General features: G+C 36.2%; 1 protein-coding gene across 1 annotated transcript in view; it reads left to right on the top strand.

Moving 5' to 3' along the window:
- The window catches only part of C6H10orf67 (chromosome 6 C10orf67 homolog), a 159,794-nt gene that overhangs the window by 681 nt on the left and 144,886 nt on the right, over positions 1-14,227 (top strand). Inside the window, exons 2-5 of the mRNA XM_078075241.1 lie at positions 456-484; positions 2,994-3,257; positions 6,201-6,281; positions 11,931-12,079. Coding sequence (XP_077931367.1) covers positions 3,210-3,257; positions 6,201-6,281; positions 11,931-12,079 — 278 coding nt within the window. The 5' untranslated portion in view covers positions 456-484; positions 2,994-3,209. The remainder of the gene's footprint in view (positions 1-455; positions 485-2,993; positions 3,258-6,200; positions 6,282-11,930; positions 12,080-14,227) is intronic.

Below are 14,227 nucleotides of genomic sequence, written 5' to 3'. Positions count from 1 at the left end.
ATCTCTCTTGTATTGGTATTCATTATTCAAATGAGATTAATTTGAATATGGAAGCTTTGGCTGTTTTGTTTTCTTTTTTAAGATAGCTAATTTTTTGATATGATAGCTGTTTCAAAAAAACCTTTTAAAGACTAACATGATCTACCAAATCAAACTAATTTTAGAAACAAAAGAGATTATAGGGTTCATTCCCTAAATGCTACAGTTGTTATTATCAGTAAGTATGACACTGAATACATATATTCATATTTCTTTTTCAATATTTATAATGGGTTCATATTTCTCTCTTGTCGCTGTCCGAACCCACCTTCCTATCTCCAGAAACAGAACACCAAAACCTAATGTAATCATTTTCAGAGCCAAGCATGAGGATTCAGCTTAGTACTAACTGCATGAATGTTTAGTTGGCTTTCACGTTTACATATAATTAACTGTATGTCCATTTTGCTTTTTAGATTCTTCTAAAAGATATCCTTACGTGAAGGTAAAACTTTTATATTTTTATTTTTTTTTATTTTGAATTTTTAACTACAGATTGTATGAAAGGTACATCATGTCTTAATCATATTGTTTCAATACCCATTCAGCGTACCGTTGAAGTGAAAGATTCTGTTCCTAATAAAACAGTAGAAGTGAAGGAGAAACAAACATCTAAATCAGGTAAATTTTACCATACAAATTTCACAGTGGAAAGAAGTACACTAAAATATTTGAAATGCTCACAGTGTTCTTATTCTGAATTCTTTTTTTTTTTTTTTTTTTTTGGTGGCAAATTTAACTGAAGGATTTGACATAAACAAGGTAGATACCATTGTTGTAACCCATGTTTGAACAAAAGATATTTATAAGCATAAGAAAAAGAGATTTTATTTAAAGATTTTTTATTCATTTATTTGAGAGAGAGAGAGAGAGAGCACATGAGAGGGGGGAGGGTCAGAGGGAGAAGCAGACTCCCTGCCGAGCAGGGAGCCCGATGCAGGACTCGATCCAGGGACTCCAGGATCATGACGTGAGCTGAAGGCAGTCGCTTAACCAACTGAGCCACACAGGCGCCCAAGAAAAAGAGATTTTAAAAATGTAAGCTTTAGCTCTAGTTTCTACTTTTATGTTTTGAAATCCTGAAGTTCCCAGTTTGGAATCCCATTACTTCCTTGGGATTCCCAGAAGTTAATTATTAGACTCTCAGATTTTTCCAGTGTTCACAATGTTTATTTCAATTCTGACCTTTCCCTAGAGTAAAGCTTCACTTGCTAACATGTCAGTTGTGTTTTAAGTTTATTTCATCTTAGTGTTATTATGTTGATCATCTTAAGCCAAACAGATGTTCTGATTAGTGGACTCATGTGTGTGTGTGTGTGTGTGTGTGTGTGTGTGTGTGTATGGTGTCTTTGATTATTAAAAATGCAGGAAGTAATTAGTTCTATCCTAATATTTGGTAGACACAATCTTTTAAAACTGTAATTCTGAAACTTATTGGCCTTAGGGTCCTTTTATACTATTTAAAAATTATTAGGAATTCCAAAGAACTTCTGTTTAAGTGTTGATATTTACCATATTAGAAATTAAAACAAGCATTTAAAATACAAGCATGCACGATCATACATTGTTAGCCGTTAGAGCTATGACCCACTAATCATGCGAGTTGTGATACTATCACGTATCCTATCTTTAGAAAATTTCACGGTACACTTAATAAGAGAATGAGAGTGAAAATGTCAAATAACATTTAGCATTATTGAATGGATGGATCTTGGAACTCCGGGGATTCTCAGATGACATGGGAGAACTGTTTTAAACCATGTACAGGGTTCATGGATACAAAATGATAAAGGGGCCCTTGTAGTGAAATGGGCATTAAGGTTTCATTTCTGCATTTCTTGCTTTTTTCTTTCACTCGTCTTAAGAGGTTTAAATCAGACAATCTTGTTTAAAAAAAAAAAGGAAAGTATTTTTGTTATATATTCATTTTCTGTTTCATGGCACTGTAGTTTTAGGATCTAGTGTGGACTGAGACTTATTCTGTTTTTACATGGAAATGATTAGATCACCTGAGGCTTTCATTTCTCAGATGAATTTATGATGTTTGTCCAAGGCTTAAAAATTTCTGAAGATAGGGACGCCTGGGTGGCTCAGTCAGTTGAGCGTCTGCCTGTCGCTCAGGTCATGATCCCAGGATCCTGGGATCGAGTCCCACATCAGGCTCCTTGCTCAGTGAGGAGCCTGCTTTTCCCTCTGCCTCTGTTGCTCCCCCTGCTTGTGCGCTCTCTCTCTCTCTGACAAATAAATAAATAAAATCTTTAAAAAAATAAAATAAAATTTCTGAAGATATTGTTGCATTGAGGAAAGACCATCTCACTGTAATTAAAAGTAGTACCATTCATTAAAAGTTTTTTTAAAACACATGTCTTAAGAACACACTGTACATATTTATTTATTTATTTTTAAAGATTTTATTTATTTATTTGACAGAGAGATAGAGAGGAAGCACAAGTAGGCAGAGAGGCAGGCAGAGGGCGAGGGAGAAGCAGACTCCCCACTGAGCAGGGAGCCCGACGTGGGGCTCTCTCCCGGGACCTTGGGATCATGACCTGAGCCGAAGGCAGCCGCTTAACCGACTGAGCCACCCAGGCACCCCCACGGTACATATTTAAACATAAAAGGTAGACATAAATTTTCTTACTTAAAAAATTCATACCCTTGAAAATCTTAATTATTAATGAACAAAAGCTCTTATGGAATACAGAATATGTAATAGAGCTTGGTGAGTAAATTAAACTATGTAATACTGGAGTATAAAAAAAAAAAGAGTCAGTTAAATACAGCTGTGTGAATGGCAAGTATAGGACATGTGTAACACAATAAGGTACGAATGAGTAGTAGTGTGTCTGGGAAAAGAGTAGGACATGGGACTCCTTCTCTGAGAAAAGGATTTATAAAAATTACCCAAGTTTATATTATTACTTACATTCTAATAAATGAAATTTTATTTTCAGTTTTTTCCTGTTGGAAGTCTTCTGTGGGTTTGTGCCACTCTAATGAGCCTTGTCAAAGATCCAGGGATTTGAGAGTTGATGATAAATGCCCATCTGTATCACAATCGGTGACCAAAAGTCAGTCAGCATCCACAGAATTTGGACGGGCGACCTTCATAGAGAAAGAAAAGATTAATAATATTGGAGTTGTGTTTCTGTTAGAGAATTATAAACTCCATGACCTGTGTAAATCAGAGCTACCAGAAAGCAGAGAGCACAAACCAGGTAATAAAGAAGCATAGAGAATTCAGTCTCTCCATGACTTCCCCATAGTTCTGATTTTTCAAAAATAATTTTGTGGCAAAATTTACTTTGCGTTTACTCCTTTTATGCAACCTACAACCAAACAATATCTTTTAGCAAGACATTTGTCTTCTTCCTCTAACCAAAGGAACATCTGAAGAAGAATTACGAGAAAGTAATTTCCTTTGGGCTAGTTTTTAGCATTCACTTGAGAGTAGGTAGCAGGATTATATTTAGAACTTTGGGACCAGTTGGGAATACTAGGTAGAGATCTAAAGATTGCTTAGTCAAAACATAGTTTCTTAGCTTTATTTTATAGCTCTAAATTCACAAGTATTGGTCAAGCTATATTCATTGTAACTATAAAAAGCACCTTCCCAAATCAAATATTAAAATATTTCCTATGTTCTGTATGACTTTTGTTTTAGAGTTGGCTTTCCCAGCAGTAATGGGAATAGTTGAGAATTTACTATATAGTATCATCTTCTTAGCTATGTATGCATAGTCCATCTCCTTGTTTTATAATTTTTATTTTATCTTTTTAGAGAGAGAGAGATGGGTGGAAAGAGGGAGAGGGAGAGAGAGAATCCCAAGCAGGCTTCACGCTCAGCACAGGGCCTGATGGGGGAGCTCAATCTCATGACCCTGAGATCATGACCTGAGCCTAAATCAAAAGTTGGACACTTAACTCACTGAGCCACCCAGGTGCCTCTTTATTATTATTATTGTTATTTAAAATTTTTATCGATTTGAGAGAGAGGGAAATTGAGAGAACGAGTGGGAGGAGTGGCAGAGGGAGAAACAGACTCCCAGCTGAGCAGGGAGCCCGATGCGGGACTTGATCCCAGGACCCTGGGATCATGACCTGAGCCGAAGGCAGCCGTTTAACTGACTGAGCCACCCAGGCACCTCCCTTTATTATTTTTAATAAATAAATGGAATATTGGTTTTAAGGAGCACTATATTATTTAAAAATAATATATGGAAAGTCAATTTTAATTCTACTAAGATACTCTGTCTATTGATTAACCACCTCTAATGTGTGCTCTACTTAATGTACCAGTTCATTCCATGCCTTTTATCAGTCATATGATCAGGTCTGTACTAATAAATCGTACAATATTTTTTTCACCCCTGTAGTTTTATGTTCTTTCTTTCCTTGTAGAATTAACACTGTATTTTCAAAAGATTTTCAATTATCTCCTAGAGTAATGCGTACAGGCAATAAATCCAAAGTTATTTACCTATACAAGTGACTTGTTTGCTGTCACTTCTTCATGAGCTTGGTAGATCCAAGAAGTAGGACTTTTAAAATACCTACAGGCTCCTGTAACAAAGGAAGATCTGAAACAAAAATTATAAATACAAGCAACTTAAAACAGTTCACGTAGATTGTTTCTCTTCTCACTTGATGCCTTTTATAAAGTAATGAGCAAAGTTAGTTCTCTAGGGACCCAACATTGTGTGTTTATTCATTTAATACAGATTTCTTCTGTACTGTGCCCTGATCATTTTATATCCTCAATATTCCTGGAACCATTCTGTCAGTGCAGGTGTACTTTATCTTTATTTTGCATTACTGCCTTCTAATTCATCTCCCATCTTTTATTACAGTGCCCCTCAAATTCAGCTCTCTCCACAGCATTTAGAGTGATCTGTCTCAAATGTAAATATGACTATGAACCACTGTTGAAAATATATTTGTGTCCAGGTATCTTAAAATTACATATAAAGCTTTCAAAATCTTGGCTTCCTCTTAGATCCCTGTATTTTAGACAAATATTTACCCTGTTGTGTGCTTCTCTCCCTTGTCTTACTACAGCCTTGCATACTCTCCCCGTTTTCCTCCCTCTAACCCCTTTGAATCTGGCTGACCTCACTGTTTTCAGTTTCAGTTCAGGCATTATCTCCAGAAAAACCATTCCTGACACCTTTTATCTACATGCTTCTTTAAACCCGGGTGCCTAGCACTTACTGGGAGCTCCGTAAATAATTACTGAGTAAAATAAAGACTGTTTACACAGAGATGACTTAAGAGATTGCCCCATACAGGGGCACCTGGGTGGCTCAGTCGGTTGAGTGTCCAACTCTTGATTTTGGCTCAGGTCATGACCTCAGAGTTGTGAGATCGAGCCCCGTCTGGGGCTCAGTGCTGGGCTTGGAGCCCGGTCAAGATTCTCTCTCTCTCTCTCTCTCTCTGCTCCTCCCCCTCTCCAAAAAAAGAGAGAGAGTGAGAGAGATTGTCCCATACAGTCCAGGAGCAAAAGAAATAGATATATAAAGAAGTAATTTACAGTTCAGGTGGTGAAGATACACTAGAAAAATCGGTAAAGTACTAAGGTAGCCCTGAAGAAAGAGACCCCTATTTATCTGGGGAAGAATAGCCATAATCAAGGATGACTTTACATAGCAGTCTGTGTCCTAAAAGATGTGAAGAAATTTATCAAGTAGTAGAGGAAAACATTTGAGGAATGTTTACATTCATCAGGGACATACACCCATAGGAAGGTTGTACACTAATAAAGGCATAAAAAATACTAATAATTTTGGAAACCATGAATAATGTTGTAGTTGAAGCTTTGGGTGTTAAGAGGTGCTGTTACAAGGTAAAGAATAGTCTGTTGTGATTTTATATGTTTCTGCTGCATTATAAAATTTTGTTTCTGATTGTTTTGTTCATTGATGTTAGGTGGATGAACTTGTGAATGAATCTTTGAGATGTTTGTATGTCTTTAACCTGGTGACATTTAGTATTTCCCAAATGCTTTGTTGAAGTTTTCTATAATTAAAAGTATTTCTTAAAGTAAATATTCAGCTAAAGATTAAGTTTAAACTATCAATAGATAAAATGTTATTTTCTATTTTTAAGAAGGTTATAGTTTTTATCTAACCATTCTAAGTAGTCCATTTTAACTAAATATATAGATTTGCCAGCAGAACGACTTAGAAAGGACATCAGAGGAAGAGCAAAAAAGACTTGATGAAAGTGAAAATAACCACCTACAGGTATGTAAAAAGTTAAATTTAAATTTAAATTTCTGATTTTATATTGTTTTTCCTGCTTTAATAATGTAACATAGTTCAAATGAAATGATCATTTGAATGGACATATTGAAGTCAATAGATTATAATTTAATATTTAGTTTTTATAAAATTTTACAAGTTACAAAACTTTAAATATAGTTAGAATTTATAGTAACTTATAGCTAAACTTCATCCTTGGAATTGAGATAAAAAAAAATTCCTGAATATTGTTTGCTTCTTCCCATTTTTGTAACTTTTTATGTGATAAAGAAGGTAACATCAAATATTGAATCATATGTTTAAGCAGGTGAAATTATGAGCAGTATAATAATGATGACTAGTGACTTAGATTCATGTAGAAGGAGTAATTATTCTCAGTGGTTCAAAATGTGCAGTTCTGTATTGCCAGTCACTGATGCCAGGATTAAAGATTTATTTTGCCTTGTGATCTCTGTGTAGTTGACTTCAGAGAGTGGGGTCTTAAAATCAGCACAATTGCCTATTGTGGAATCACACCTTCCAGGGTGGGACCTTTGTAGTTGGGTAATAAACAATAACTTTTTCAGTTATTTCATTTCAGCATAGGAAATCAGTAAGTATTATTAACATTTTTCTTATCCACTCTCAGTGGACATTATTTTAGAGCTGTATATAAGCAGATAATTATAGTGATGTATAACACTATCATAGTATATAATTTGAATTAAGATTTAGGAATTTTCTTTCTGATTGATGTTAATTGATCTTGGCTCCTAATTGAAAATTTGCCTATTCTCTAGTTATTAATCTTTAAAGAGAATCCTCAAATGCACTGTAGGGGCTCACTATTTAAGGTATGGTGAGATAAAATGCTTTTAAGTTTGTAACATTAAAAATAATCTAATTCATTTTTTGGTAGATGTAACATGTAATGAAATGTTTATTTCAAAAAAACTGACAAAGTTAAGTTTATGGATTTATGTTTTTCTTCTGTCTTAAGCTAGGGCGAGTTATTTGTCACTTCTTTGTTACAATATAGTGACTTGGGAGCAGCTTAACATAGATTAAGAAATTTAACAGTTAGGGGGCGCCTGGGTGGCTCAGTTGGTTAAGCGACTGCCTTCGACTCAGGTCATGATCCTGGAGATCCAGGATCGAGTCCCGCATTGGGCTCCCTGCTCAGCAGGGAGTCTGTTTCTCCCTCTGACCCTACCCCCTCTCATGTGCTCTCTCTCTCTCATTCTCTCTCTCAAATAAATAAATAAAATCTTTAAAAAAAAAAAAAAAAAAAAAAAGAAATTTAACAGTTAGGGCGCCTGGGTGGCTCAGTTGGTTGGGCGACTGTCTTCGGCTCAAGTCATGATCCTGGAGTCCCTGGATCGAGTCCCGCATCGGACTCCCTGCTCGTCAGGGAGTCTGCTTCTCCCTCTGACCCTCCGCCCTCTCATGTGCTCTCTCTCATTCTCTCTCTCTCAAATAAATAAATAAAATCTTTAAAAAAAAAAAAAAAAAAGAAATTTAACAGTTAAATTTTAATTATTTTCTAATTTTTCTTTGTCCATACTTGATTACTTAAGGATAAAGGTATTTCACAAACATGTATCCTGGCAGAAAAGACATCTGAAAATCAAACCCAGCAAATTAATGTTCCACTTTTGCATCTGCAAAAAATGTCTCGAGAAGCAGAAATGAATAAGAAATGTGATAGAGAGGATAATATATCTGTATATTCAGAACATCCTTCTGTGCAAAAGCGTGAGGAAATCTCGATCAAACAAGGCAAATTAGTGTGGAAAAATAATTTAAAACACATCACCAGTGAGTTAAAGCGGAAGTTTGGTGAAACTTGTGAAAAACACAAAATTGCTCCTTATCCTAAGGAAGAGTCACTACATGGTAACTTTAAAGAAGGAGCAAACTTAATGGAAATACCTTCTAACTTGACAAATGATAGACTTGATTGTCAGAAAGAGGATATATTTGCAGTGCCTGTCCCTCTAGTATTTCAGGCATTTCCTGAACAAAAAAAGTCTAGTCTCAAATATGCTTGCCAGGCATCTTCTGATTTTTCTTTAAGTGAAAATAAATCAGACTGTGAAAATGATAACAAACCAGACACTGAGCATGTTTTTAACAAAAATAAGAGTTTTAAAAGTGATACAGAAACTAAAAAAGTAAGGAACCCACTCGCTACGTTTGAAGTGAAAGAAGACCAAGAGTTTGACATGCAAATGGCAAAAAGTATGAACCAAAATAGCACTAATTCTAAATTAGACATTGGACGTATACCTCAGTCTAGTGATTCAGAAAGCCATTTTGACAAAAGGTTTTCCCGCTCCAATGAGATGAGACAAATGGCTCAAATAAAAAGGCAGAAAAGTTCTGCTGTTACAAACATTTACAAGAAAACAAAAGTCTTGTTCCAGAAGCCATTCTGTGCAGTTAATAACAGTACTAATAACTATAGAAGTATGGAACCCGAATTAGAAAATGTGAGTTCTTCTCCACCATGTAGTTACAGAACATCAGAAGTATGTCTAAAAGAAGAATTACAGCAAGATGTTCAAAAGTTTAAGAACGAGATAGGCATGTTACAGATAGACATCCTGGATTTGGAAAAAAAGAAAGTTCAACTTCAAAAAGAGGTAGAGGTTCACTTTGCTGCTGCTCTTTTGTTTTTTCTGTTTATCAGTTATCTGAGTCATTTTGATTTTCCACTTAGGAATAAAGTTCGTGTATAAAATGGGGTTGTCTAAATACGTAATTGTGTTCGGAAATAGATTATTTCTGCTATCTAAATGATAGGAGTGCAGGAAAACATTCTTATGATTTGTTTTCCTTAAGTTTCTCTGTAAGTCTCCCAAGTGGCATATGAACTGGGAAACTAATTTAGCTATGCACCATGTGACCTCATGAACCAGAGTAACCGTAAAGAAAATTCCTTAAAAAATGCAACTATCGGGGCACCTGGGTGGCTCAGTCGTTAAGCATCTGCCTTCGGCTCAGGTCATGATCCCGGGGTCCGAAGATCGAGCCCCGCATCGGGCTCCCTGCTCAGTGGGAACCCTGCTTCTCCCTCTCCCACTCCCCTTGCTTGTGTTCCCTCTCTCGCTGTGTCTCTCTCTGTCAAATAAATAAATAAAATCTTGAAAAACAAAACTTAAAAAAATGCAATTATCTTGGCACATCTGGGTGGCACAGTCAAGCATCCGACTCTTGGTTTTGGCTTGGGTTGTGATCTCAGGTTCATGAGACTGAGCCCCGCGTTGGGCTCTGTGCTCAGCGTGGAGTGTGCTTTAGTTTCTCTCTCCTTCTCCCTCTGCCCTTTCTGCTCATGCTCTCTCTCTCTCTCTCTCTCTCTAAAATAAATAAATCTTTAAAAAAATATATAATAATCTCTAGTGGTTTTTTTTTTTTAAGATTTATTTATTTATGTGAGAGAGAGCACACGTGTGTGCACGAGCATGAGCTGGGGGTGAAGCAGAGGGAGAGAGAAAGGGAGAAGCAGACTCTCTGCTGAGCAGGGAGCCTGACATGTGGCTCCTTCCCAGGCCCCTGGGATCATGACCTCAGCTGAAGGCAGACGCTTAACCGCTGAGCCATCCAGGTGCCCCATCTCAAGGGTTTTTATTTTTATCTATTGGCTTAAATACAAATTGCATTTCCATAAACAATAAAATGGGAAAGAAGCAATGACTAAGAGAAAGGATATAAACAAGTATTTCAGCTAAACCTATTTATTGTTTCAGTATGTGCAATCTTTTCTGCTTTGTACTCACTCTTGGAACTTAGAATTCCAACAGGACCACTTTGAGATATTTTTAATAACAAATATTTGTATTATCACTTTTTTCCTCCACATTTTTAAAAAACAGACTCTTTTTTTAAGATTTATTTATTTATTTAGAGAGCATGAGCAAGGGGAGGGGCAAAGGGAGAGAGAGAGAGGGAGAGAAGTAGACTCCCCACTGAGCATGGAGCCTGATGCGGAGCTCAATCCCACAACCCTGAGATCATGAGCTGAGACAAAATCAAGAGTCAGAGGCCCAACTGACTGAGCCACCCAGGCGCCCCCCTCCACTTTTTTTTTTTTGGTCACCATTCTCACATGTTTCTGTTGAGTCAAACGTTCATATTATGTTTAATAAAGTATGGTACATTTTGACATGTATGGTTTTTATAATGTAGGTAGCATAAACCTTCAGAAACCTTCAGTATTTAACTCGAAGGGAAAAAACTGACTTTTGAGGTGAATTGAGTTTTAAAAATAGACAAAAATCAAGAGATATCCTCCTTTAAAAGAAAAAGTAGCTAAGCACCTTGTCCCCAATTAAGATATTAAATTACTGTGCCAGTGTCATACTTTTAATGTATCTGATTAATTTAATGAATTTGTTTGATAACTTACCTGATTCAGCATTAAAGAATTGTATCATCTCTTTTGGTGCCATAAGATGCTAGGTAATGCCACTTTAGGAACTTTGGACAAATCATTTAACCTTTTTTGGTTTTACTCCCATTTATCAGTGAAAAATGGGATTAAAGTTGATAATTACTTTTATACCCTCTAGCTATAAAAGTTTATGATAACCATGAATGTGGAATTTGGGGAGCATTACTCATTTCCCAAAATTCTACACTAACATCAGTTTCACTCTGTTCTTTTTGTGTTGTGGTGAACTTTGGTTCATGTATTTTAATGAACACTGCCACTTTTTTGATAACCCTAGGATCCAAATGAAAAAAAAATTATAAAAGACAGTTGGGGAAAAAATAGCTCAGTGCAGAAAGAGGAAAACTTCTGTTTGTTCCTGGAGCACCACAATGTCACATCCTTTAAATCTGGCTGTTTTTGCAAAATCCAGGTGGTAAATAATGACAGAAGAGGACAAATTTTGTGTCTTTGTCTTTTTATTTCTTTGTACCTGCTGGTCAGATGGGGTGAGGTGGGGAATGTTAGGTAGCAAAGCGTGGATATGAATACAAAATTAAGAAAGCCCTTTTTCAAATTTTGGAAAATTCTGCTGTTTTAATTAATTAATTATTTTTTAAAGATTTTATTTATTTGTCAGAGAGAGCGAGAGAGAGAGAGAGAGCACAAGCAGGAGGAGCAGCAGGCAGAGGGAGAAGCAGGCTTCCCGCTGACCAAGGAGCCTGATGCGGGGCTCGATCCCAGGACCCTGGATCAGACCCGAGCTGAAGGCAGAGGCTTAACCAACTGAGCCACCCACGCGTCCCAATTCTGCTGTTTTTATTCAAACGGAAATGAAGCAGAACTTATAAAAATTGCAATTATTTATACTGATAAAGTTAAACACAAAATATTTTTATCAATTAAAATTACGACAAACTAAGAGTCAAATGATATAATTAATGAAAAAAAGTTCTGGGATGACTGGGTGGCTCAGTCCTTAAGAGTCTGCCTTCGGCTCAGGTCTGATCCCAGGGTCCTGGGATCGGGTCCCTCATCAGGCTCCCTGCTCAGCGGGGAGCCTGCTTCTCCCTCTGTCTGTACCTCCCTCCCCCTGCTTGTGCTCTCTCTCTGATAAATAAATAAATAAAACCTTTAAGAAATTTATAATTAATGAAAAAAAGTTCTTTTTAATGAATAATGTAGTAACAATTATCCTTAGTATCAAATTTCCATTACAGATTAATGAAGAAAAGAAGAGACACCAAAGTAATGGGACGGCAGTATTAGAAAACATGTATGCTGTCGCTGCTGGACTAATTCAACAAAGAGAGAGTGGGAAAACTGAAAAACACCTCTTTCCTGTTGGGAAAAAGGATGATTCTGATGGGTAAGCTTTTGGCAATATTTCAATAGTAGGTAATTTTTATTTTCCTACAAAACAAATTCTAGTTGGAGCTAACATTCATGATTAACAAATTTTATATTTTTAGTAAGGCTAGTCCATCCTGGGTGCTAATCAGAAAAATGCAAATAACGAGATACCATTTTTTGCAGTCATAGTGATAAATATTTTATTAAAAAAATAATAACCAAAGTTAGCAAATGGGAGGAAAAAGGCATTCCTATACACTGTTGTTAGATGAAATTGGTAAATCTTTTCTGAAGGGTGATTTAGCAGTGTGTTTCAAAATTTTTAAATATGCTGTCCCTTTTTTAAATTTATTTTTTAATTTTTTAAAAAGATTTTATTTCTTTACTTGACAGAGAGAGACACAGCGAGAGAGGGAACACAAGCAGGGGGAGTGGGAGAGGGAGAAGCAGGCTTCCTGCGGAGCAGGGAGCCCAATGCGGGGCTCGATCCCAGCACCCTGGGATCCTATCCTGAGCCGAAGGCAGACGCTTAATGACTGACCCACCCAGGCGCCCCATATGCTGTCCCTTTATTCCAATGCTTCATTGCCAGGACTAGATCCTATAGGAAAACATGACTTGCGTAAACACACACACACACACACACACACGAACACATTCTAAGGACATTTATTGTACATTATTGTATATATAAAATATGACAGATATGTTAAGGATATTTATTATAGCATTGTCATATCAAAAAGTTGGAGATAGTCTAAATCCCGTCAATAAGGAAGTAAGTTGTCACCCCTATAAGACAATGTAACATGCGACCATTTGAAAAAATGAGTTTAGGTCTACAGTGTACTGATTGTTTAACAAAGTATATTTAAAGTGTTCGGTTTGATGTCACGTCTTATGGAAATTTTAGAATGCTTTTAATATCTGCTGAGTTGCAAAAGGAAGTTACCTGCTACACTGGCACTCTATCTTATTACCAACAAAATTGCTAGCTATTAGGTTTTTGGTTTTGGTTCCGTTGAGCTTGAATGTTCAAATGTTGGGCCCTCAAATTGATCTGAATATTACCAAGAAATTCGTATGTCAGCTTGTCCCATATTCTATATAAACATTTGATTTGGTGATCCTTGTGCTATAAACCAAGATGTTCCTAATGCAGTGAATCTTCTTTTGAAGGTACCTTGCAAGCATGCTATTAACCTTCCTTTTTAAAGAGAATATATTTCTATATGCACCACACCAAATTTTTCAACAGTGACTTCATATTATATAATTTACGAAAATTCATTTTACAAAATAGGAATATTTTCTGCATTCCAAACCCCTTATACTTCTCTTATAGAATTTTATTTTTTTTAATTTTTTAAATTAAATTTAATTTTTTTTAAAGATTTTATTTATTTATTTGACAGAGAGAGAGAGCGAGAGAGGGAACACAAGCAGGGGGAGTGGGAGAGGGAGAAGCAGGCTTCCCACCGAGCAGGGAGCCCGATGTGGGGCTCGATCCCAGAACCCTGAGACCATGACCTGAGCTGAAGGCAGATGCTTAACAACTGAGCTACCCAGGCGCCCCTCTTATAGAATTTTAATATGACTAATTATTTTGGATATATCCTAGAGTTAGATGATTTTTATCAAGCATGAAATATTGCTGTTGAAACTTAATAGTTTTTCTGTGGTCTTTCTAAGCATGAGAAAAAATTATAATCAGGTTATATAATATTATGTATATATTATATATCTAGAAAATTTTTAAGGAGTCTTTTGGTTGTATAATTTTGTGAATTATTTAATGCCTTGGTCTGCCTTTTTTTTTTTTTAAGATTTTATTGATATTAGAGAGAGAGAGTGCGTGGTGGGGGAGAGGGACAAACGGACTTGGCACTGAGAGCAGAGCCCCATGCGGGGCTCGATCCCACAACCCTGAGATCATGACCTGAGCCAAAATCAAGAGGTTTAACCAACTGAGCCACCCAGGTGCCCCCTTGGTCTGGCATTTTTTAAAAAAACATTTAGTGCTACATGTATGTAATTTTGAAAACTATATTACAAAATATATTACAGAAATACTACATCATCATTGTGTAAGGATTGAACTAAACAAGAAAATTAAATCATCTATGATCATTCCTCTTAGCTCTGAAATCCTTAAAAGAACCAT

The sequence above is a fragment of the Halichoerus grypus genome, chromosome 6 (genome assembly GCF_964656455.1).
Source record: "Halichoerus grypus chromosome 6, mHalGry1.hap1.1, whole genome shotgun sequence".
Classification (NCBI taxonomy): Eukaryota; Metazoa; Chordata; class Mammalia; order Carnivora; family Phocidae; genus Halichoerus; species Halichoerus grypus.
Note: the sequence above shows the minus strand (reverse complement) of the source record. Positions and strands in the feature narration are given on the sequence as shown.